This window comes from Chrysochloris asiatica, unplaced genomic scaffold (assembly GCF_000296735.1).
Source record: "Chrysochloris asiatica unplaced genomic scaffold, ChrAsi1.0 scaffold00833, whole genome shotgun sequence".
NCBI lineage: Eukaryota > Metazoa > Chordata > Mammalia > Afrosoricida > Chrysochloridae > Chrysochloris > Chrysochloris asiatica.
The window spans coordinates 28,895-37,189 of NW_006409351.1; the positions used below are offsets into that span (position 1 = coordinate 28,895).

An 8,295-nucleotide genomic window follows, 5' to 3' on the forward strand; every position below is an offset into this window, starting at 1 on the left:
TCTCATACTTCAGACATATTGTCAGGAGGGACCAGTTTCTGGAGAAGGATATTATGTTTGGTAAGGTGGAGGATCAGAGAAAAAGAGGAAGACCCCCAACGAGATGGATTGGCCAAGTGGCATCATCGATGGACTTAAGCGTGGCAACAATAGTGAGGTTGGACCAATGTCGGTCAATGCTTCGTTCTGCTGTGCAGAGATTCCCTATGAGTCAGTACTTACTCGATGGCAGCTAAAAACAACCACAACAAATGAATGTTAGAAATGGGGGTGGGGAATTTCCGGGCGTTGACTAAATGATCAGTCTTCAGATCTGGATCTCTGGTGGCCGCATGTCAGTTTTTAGTTCTGTCCAGAGATGGGCCCAGGCTGAGGCTGTGTTTCTCAAAGTGTGGTCTCTGAACCAGTATATCTGCACCTCTGTAATTCATTGTTCTCATTGTTAACTGCCATAGGCTGGGTTTCACTAATAGTGACCCCTTAAACAATGAACAAAAAGCTGTGTTGTCGTCAAAGGAAGCTAGAATTCTACCATTGGCCTATCAAAACCCTGGGAACTCCTGAGAAATACGCATTTTTTGCTATACCTAGACCTACTCTGATAGCGTAGTGGTTATAAATCAGGCTGCAAACCTCACAGTAAGCAGTTCGAAACTACCAGCTGTTCCATGGGAGAAAGATGAGGCTTTCTGCTCCCGTAAAGATTTACAGCCTTGGAAACCCTGTACAGGGTCATTATAAGCCAGAACTGACTCCACGGCACATCACAACAACAGACCCACTGAATCAGAAACTTTGGGAGTTTTACTGGTTGATTCTGAACAAGTTGTGGTGGTGCAGTGGTTAAAATTCTCAACTGCTATCTGAAAGGCTTAAACCCACATTTAAACTTGAGTACCATGGAGTTGCAGTGTCTTTCATGGAAGGGCCTGTGACCAGGAGCCCAGATACATGACTCCCAGGCACCTGACATCATTTCTGGCCCATAATGCTGTGATCAGAACATCTCACCCCACTTAAAGTTCACACAGCTTATTTCTTTAGGAGCCAGGGGTCCTCCCAAGTTGACTATGTATTGTCTCCCATCACCTTGCGTCTCTCCAGCTTTCTCATTCCCATGTTTGTGTCAACAGAGAAGTTCCAGGTGATTGGTCCCAAGGACCCCATTGTGGCCGTGCTGGGTGGGGCCATCACACTGCCCTGCTACCTGTACCCTGCCATGAATGCAGAGAACATGGAGCTGCGGTGGTTCCGGTCCGTCTTTCCAGAAGCCGTGTTCATCTATGAGAACCAGCAGGAGCAGAAGGAGGAGCAGATGCCACAGTACAAAGGGCGGACCTCGCTGGTAAAAGATTTCCTCACTCAGGGAGAGGCTACTGTACGCATTGACAAGGTTCGGGCTTCTGATGATGGGCTGTACACCTGCTTCTTCAAGAATGGAGATTTCTATGGATATGCCTCTTTGGAGGTGAAGGTGTCAGGTTAGTGACTTGTCTATATATTGCAGAATCCTGGAGGGTTGGAGGTCGGGACATCCTTAGGGATAATTTAATTCAGTCCCTCATTTAATAGTTGCAGAAGGAGACTCATTTATTCTTTTATCCAATGTAAATGATTGTTGTTGTTGTTGTTAAGTGCCATCGAGTCATTTCTGACCCATAGTGACCCTGTATAGGGTTTCTGAGGAGCAGCTGGTGAGCTTGAACCTCCAACCTTGCAGTTCAAATGGCTTTGTAAATGATAAAGAGCGCCTCATCTGTGCTGTGCTGTGGGATATTGCACTGGACTGCAAGGTTGTTTGAATAGCAAGGTCAGCAGTTGGTCAACTTTACCAACTGCTCCTCAGAAACTCTATACAGGGTCACTATGAGTTGGAACTGACTCGATGGCACTAAACAACAACAATCTGTGCCAGAGCCTGTTGAGGGTGCCTGGGACATATCAGTGAACCAAAAGAGATCCTTGTTGTGTGGAGTTCTTATTCTAAATGCAGAAACAGAGAAATCAAAATAAATAAATAGTTGATAGATGATATTAGAAGGTAAATAGTTCTAAGGACAAAAAGGAAAATAGAACAGGGATAGGGGATCAGGATACGGAGGTGAGGACTGAGGAATGGGGCCTGGGCTTACTGAGAATGTGCTGTCATCTGAGCAAAGGCTTGAAGAAAACAGTGATTTAGCTAAACAAATATGTGGGGATGAGAATTCCAAGCAGAAGGAAGAGTTAGTGAAAACTCTGAGTGAGAGTGTAACTGGTGTGTTCTAGGCCCACAGTGAGGCCTTGTGACTGGTGGGAGTGAATGAGGGACAGGAGGGTATGAGGTGTCAATACTGTACAACAAATGTTCCTGGTATAGATTGCAGAGGGGGCACAGATACTGAAGTGTCATTTGAATTCATTAAGCAAGCTTCTAAAGCACCCCCATAGTTGAGGGAACTGAACTTGCAAAGGCTTGTGGCACACAGAGCACAGTGTGCTTAACAGTAACCGTTGCCCTTGGTGCTAGAGTAGGTGGGCCCTGAGGGGACAAGTGAGGGCAGTTGGGGGAAGGAGAGTTTGAGAGAAGCCTTTGGAGAGGAAGGCAGATGCTGCATTACAGAAGGCTCTATGTTCTATAGAGTCCTGATGTGGTGCTGTAGGATACAGACTTGCCGGGGACCAGCCTCGACAATTTGTGAGAACTCGGAGGGAGGTATAGATTCAGTGAAAAAACACACACAGAGTCAATGGGTCATTTTGAGTCTCAGGCAGATGATGGTAATGATGACTCTCTGACTGACTGCTCTTTTATTTTCAAAATTGTTGCTTCTTATATCCCATTTAGAATATACTATGATCTCATAACAGTCACGTACAAGCAGTTACAAATCGATCAAGTATTATATTGTTACATCAAAGGTACAAGAGGAATACAAGGTCACCAAACATTCCTGTGTCTCTATACTTCTTAGTTACTCCTTAGTTATCTTGATAACGTCTGCCTTCTGTGAGCGACTCTGTTTCTCTCTAATCTTCCCTAAAATGTCTAGTTTAGCCTTGATTTGTTTTTCTCTAATCCTCTTTAAAATGTCAGGTTAATTTTGAACAAAGTTCTACATCTTAATTTCTAACTTTACCAACATCGATTATTTTCTATAGATTCATTAGTTACAGCTCACAATCAAAACCATAATTTTTACTATAACTGGTCATACATATAATTGATCAAACAATAAAAACAAGAACATAAAAATACCCTAAAGTTTCATGGTTAAGAACAAAGCAGTAATTTTCTCATGCTAACAATTTCTCAAAACCTCTAATCAAATTCCTACCTCTGATCCCAAGCTCTCACTGCCCTTGACTGTCTCCTTAGCTGCTTTCTAAAGGCCTTAATGTCCTTGACTAAAACCACATGGAATGTTTCTTACAATTTTAAGCTTGAATTGCTAAAACTTAGCTAGTGTGGTTATCTCTAATGTTAAAACTTATTGTTAATGTAAAAAACAATTTTTATAACTACATAAGATTGAATATGGGGTGAAAGTTAATGTTAATGTGAAAGGCAACTATTATAATGTGAGGTTTGTTTAAAGTATCTAATGATTATGCAAGATTTTCTAAAACTTCTTATAAGGAAATCAGAAATAAACTATTTTTCCAAGGGAAAACTAGAAACTGCAGGGCCCCCACATGAATCATCTCTTGTAGCTTTGCTAACCAAGGGGACATTCATTGTCGCTTTGCTAAACAATGAACTTTTCATGCATCAGGCTTCTTGCTGTTCTGCTCCTTGGCAGGATGGCGTCCGCCACAGACTGGACCGCAAGATTGGCAGTTCAAACTCAGAAGCTGCTCCTTGAAAACCCTATACAGGGTTACTATGGGTCTGAATCAACTTGACAGCACTTAACAGCAGCAACAACAACCATGTTCTCTATTACAGAGTTCAGATGCAGACCTGAGGAAATGTTAAGTAGAGCAGCACTTGGAATGCTCACTCTGGCAGGGACAACACCTGGATGCATGGAGTGTAGTTGTGAGGTAGACATGATGACTGTGTGAACTCAGGCAGTGGAGTGGGAAATGAGGGGTCAGACAGCAGAGAGATTTAGAAGGTAGACTTAGCTGAGTGAGTAGATTTGGGGTCACAAGGGTTTGTAGATGGACTTGGGGAACACAGATGTTCTCAGGCCTTTGCCTTAGATGTATGCAGTTTAGTAGTGGGAACATTGAGAATGATGTATTAATTACCTATCACTGTAATAATGGTATGTAACAATTGGCCAGAAAAATCTCAGTACTGTGTATCAGCAAGCATTTGACTTGAGCATTTTTAGCATTCAGCTAACCTAGGCTGGGTTTAGCTAATTTCAGCTGTGCTCCTGTATACAGTTTTGGTCAAATTAAGAGGTAAGGACCTTGGCTGGGTTTTCCTATGATGGGAGTCAAATGGCTGATTAAGGGTGATTCATCTGGAACGGCTAGGGTAACAAGCTGATGGTCCATGAGTCTCATCCTCCAGCAGGCTGGCCTGTGTATGTCCCTCCCATGGAAATAGCAGAGGGTCCAATGGCACATTACAAACCTTTTCTTGTGTTACATTTGCTCATTTCTCACTGGGCAAATCAAGTCACATGGCTTATTGAAGAGTCATAATGGGAAAGCATTACAAAGTGATACAGCAAAGGGCGAGTTGGCTATAAAGAAGGATGAAAACCAGGGCTATATTTGTATTCAATTTACCATTTGTTGTTGTGGTTGTTAAATGCTGTTGAATTGGGTCCCACCCACAGTGACCCTGTATAGGGTTTCCAGGAAGCAGTTGGTGAGCTTAAACTGCCGACCTTGCAGTTCAAACTGACTTTGAGTCTAGTGCATTAACTCACAGCATCACACCAGAGCAAAATTATGCGTTCTATTATGTAATTTTGAGTTTGAAGTGCATGTCAGAAATCCTCATAAAGTTACCCATGGGGAAGTGGATATGAAGGAGGGGGATTTGGGAGACAGAGTTGATTACTTGACATAATTTTGGAAGTGATTTACAAAGAGAAGCAGTTTGAACAAAGAGAATAGTGATATGAGAATACAGATTCAAGGACCAAATCCTTATACTTTGCCTGCTTTTAAAGTGTAGTGGGGAGGAAGAGAAGTCCAGAAAAGAAGCTTAGCAGAGTGGTCTGAGGGGTGACATACCAACCAAATGGGAATGGTCACCAAGCCAAGGTGGAACTGGTTTCAAGATGAAGTCACATGTTGAACAAAGAAGAGGAAGAAAGGCTGCAGTGTGAGTGCTGGGCTTCTAAGGAGATTGTTGTTAACTCCAAGAGTAGATTCAAGTGAATAGTAGGAGAACTCAAACTGTTGGGGACTGAGATGTATGTGAGAGATGAGAACATAGAGATGCTCTTGGATGATAAAGTTTACTGTTCTAAGAGAGGGAGAAGAAGACTGTAAAAATTTGAACATGTGTATGTATTTAGGAGAAGAAGCAGATGAGATGAAGAGATTAACAATAAGGCTGGGGTGGGAAGGAAGAGGTGAGAGTGAGCAGACAACAGGAGAGGGAAGGGAGGTGATAAGTGATGGGACCAAGCCCTAGAAGAAGAGACGGTGGCTATTCGGTTCCAGAGCTCAGAGGCTTAATCATCCTTCAGCAAGGAAGATTTCCTTTCACTCTGTGCGATGTGACAGGAAAATAAGAGCAAGATCAGTTTGGATAGAGAGAAGCTTGCAGGTAATTGATGCAAAATATAAGAACTAAATCCATAAATCTCTTAATTTCAAGTATTTCCTATTTTTTAACATGAATTTATCAAAAACTTTGTTTTACAAAATCTTAGGGCCTAGTTTATTTTATGACCTTGAAAAGTTTTTGTAATGATGCTGTAGTTTTCTGGTCTAGTCTGAGTTTTGTCCATTAATTTATGTTTCCTAGGCTGCATGTCAAGAAAGGAAATTTAAGTTTCTTCTGTTTTGTTTTTTTAAAAAAACTTTTTTGTGTGCTTTCATCTTTCTACTTCTGTGGTTAGAAAGAGTAGTCCCCTGTTGAGCTGAGTTGAGTTTGACATATAGGACAGAGTCAAACTGCTCCATAGGATTTTCTAGGCTGAAAATCTTTACAGTTTGCCTGAATTTCTGACCTTGCATTTACCAACCCAACACTTAACCCAGTATGCCACCGGAACCTCTTAATATTCAGCTTCAGAGCTCTGTAAAGAGTCCTTATGCTCTTTTCCAGGTTCCATTTGGTGAGACTTGAGCCTTACCATCACTAGGGGGCGATCTTCCATGTTGTTATTAAGTGCGCTTGAGTAAGTTTTGACTCATAGCCAACCTTGTTGTTCAAACAAACTTTGAAGTCTAGTGCACTAACCAACAGTGCCCCACCAGGACTCCCAACAATAGCCCTACCATCACTAGGAAGCCATCTTTCCATGTTGTTGTTATTAATTGCTCTTAAGTCTGTTCTGACACATAGCAACCCTGCATAGGGTCTCTTAGGAACAGTTGGTGGGTTTGAACTGCTGACCTTGGAGTTAGCAGTCCAGTGTTTATCCTACACTGCCACACCAAGCTTGGATCTTCCCAAAGAACCTCAAAATTCAAGAGTAATGGCTCCTTATGAATCAACCTTCCAGCATCCCAGGCCTGCACATGGGACAAGGTAGCCACTCTGACTCCACAGCTTCCTTCCTGCAGGTGTGGGATCTGACCCTCAAGTGCACATTGAAGGACCAGAGGAAGATGGAATCCGTGTGGTGTGCACAGCCTCCGGGTGGTTTCCAAAGCCCCAGGTTCAGTGGAGAGACCCGAGTAGAAAAAAGTTCCAGGCTTTCTCTGAGGCCCATGCTCAAGATGCTGAGGGGCTGTTCAGTGTGGAGGCCTCGCTGGTGGTGAGAGACAGCTCTGTAAGGAACGTAACCTGCTCCATCCTTAACCCCATCCTGGGTCAGGAAAAGGTGAAAGCGATTTTCATTCCAGGTCAGCACTGTTTCTGCTCCCTGCAGGGCTGGAGGGAAGAGAACAGGGTCTCTTATTTTGCTGGGCTGGGCTGGCCTGCAGTGTGCCCTGACTGTGTCTCTGGCTGGGCTGCAGAGCCCTTTTTCCCTCAGGCTTCTTTTCCTTGGATGCCAGTGTTTGTGGTGAGCCTGACCATGCTGATGCTCCTCAGCTTAGGGCCTGGCTGTTTTCTCAAAAAAGAACATTCAGCAAAGATGCAGCAGTGGAAGGATTGGAAGACTCTTCAACAGGCTAAGGAGGAGGATGAGAAAAAATGGAAATCGGCCAACAAGGAGGCAGGTAAGAGAGGGTGGGTCTGCATTAGACTGGGGAGGGCAGAGCTGGTGTTGTGAGGAAAAGCTGAGGGCAGGAACAGAGCTGGTAGCAGTGGTTTCCAGGAAGACCCAGGGCCCTTACTCAGAACAGGAATCTCAGGAGATCCGGAGAGGTGTACTGGGGCTGTGAGGTCTCAGATGAGTCTGGAAGGAGAAGTTTCTGCAGTACATAGAGGGAATCTTTTTGTGTGGGTTTTCTAGCACAATCTTTTCTTTTCTTAGGGATAGAGTTCATGCTTTTTCCCCCCCTCCTCTTTCAGATGAACTTCAGAGAGAGCTGGGTAAGTTCTTCTCTCCCTCTGGAACTCTCGGTATCCTGTTTGGGGAAGACTTTCTAGTTCATAGTTCACCTCATTTCCTGTATGTTGCCTTTCAGAGAGGAGGAAGGAGATTTATCACACTGGTGAGTAACTCTCCAAATGCTCCAGGGTCTCCCATCCCACCTGGGTCTAGCTGTCCCCTCTCCCTGTGCCTTTCTGGTATAGATATAAGGACTGTGTTCCCTGGGGCAGAAGTGGAAGTTGGTGGGAAGCAGAATCCTGCCCCTGGGGCTCTCCTGGATCAGGAGCTCTGTTCCCACCCACTGTTGGAACCTGGAATCTGTCATGCATCCTGGGTCTTCTCATTCCAGTGCTGGCCTGTGTCCCATGTTGTTAGTGTTGAACCTTCAGTGCAGCTGGCTCTCAGTCTGCACCTGGAAGCGAAAAGGCAGATGCTCAGGGGTTTCATGAAAGGAACTGTGTATAAAGAAACGGAGTCATTATGTTTAGGGCTATGATTTACTGACCTCCCATTGTGTAATACCAATGGTACTTAACAAGAATTCTCCTCTCTGTGAGTGTGCGTTCTCCCAACTCCTGCAGGTGCTGATGGAAAAGTGATGGGGAGAGGACTGGGATGAGTAAGCAGGGACACCTGGTAACATGAGATGAGAGAGCCTCAGGATGTTGTTGTTGTCAGGTGCCATCGAGTC

At 44.1% G+C, this 8,295-nt stretch overlaps 1 protein-coding gene across 1 annotated transcript in view; it reads left to right on the forward strand.

The window, feature by feature from the left end:
- Window positions 1–1,117: 1,117 nt before the first annotated feature.
- LOC102813423 (butyrophilin-like protein 1-like) overlaps window positions 1,118–8,295 on the forward strand; it is a 15,962-nt gene continuing 8,784 nt past the window's right edge. The window contains exons 1-4 of the mRNA XM_006878000.1: window positions 1,118–1,481; window positions 6,688–6,969; window positions 7,084–7,287; window positions 7,583–7,725. Of these exons, the coding sequence (XP_006878062.1) occupies window positions 1,118–1,481; window positions 6,688–6,969; window positions 7,084–7,287; window positions 7,583–7,725 (993 nt within the window). The remainder of the gene's footprint in view (window positions 1,482–6,687; window positions 6,970–7,083; window positions 7,288–7,582; window positions 7,726–8,295) is intronic.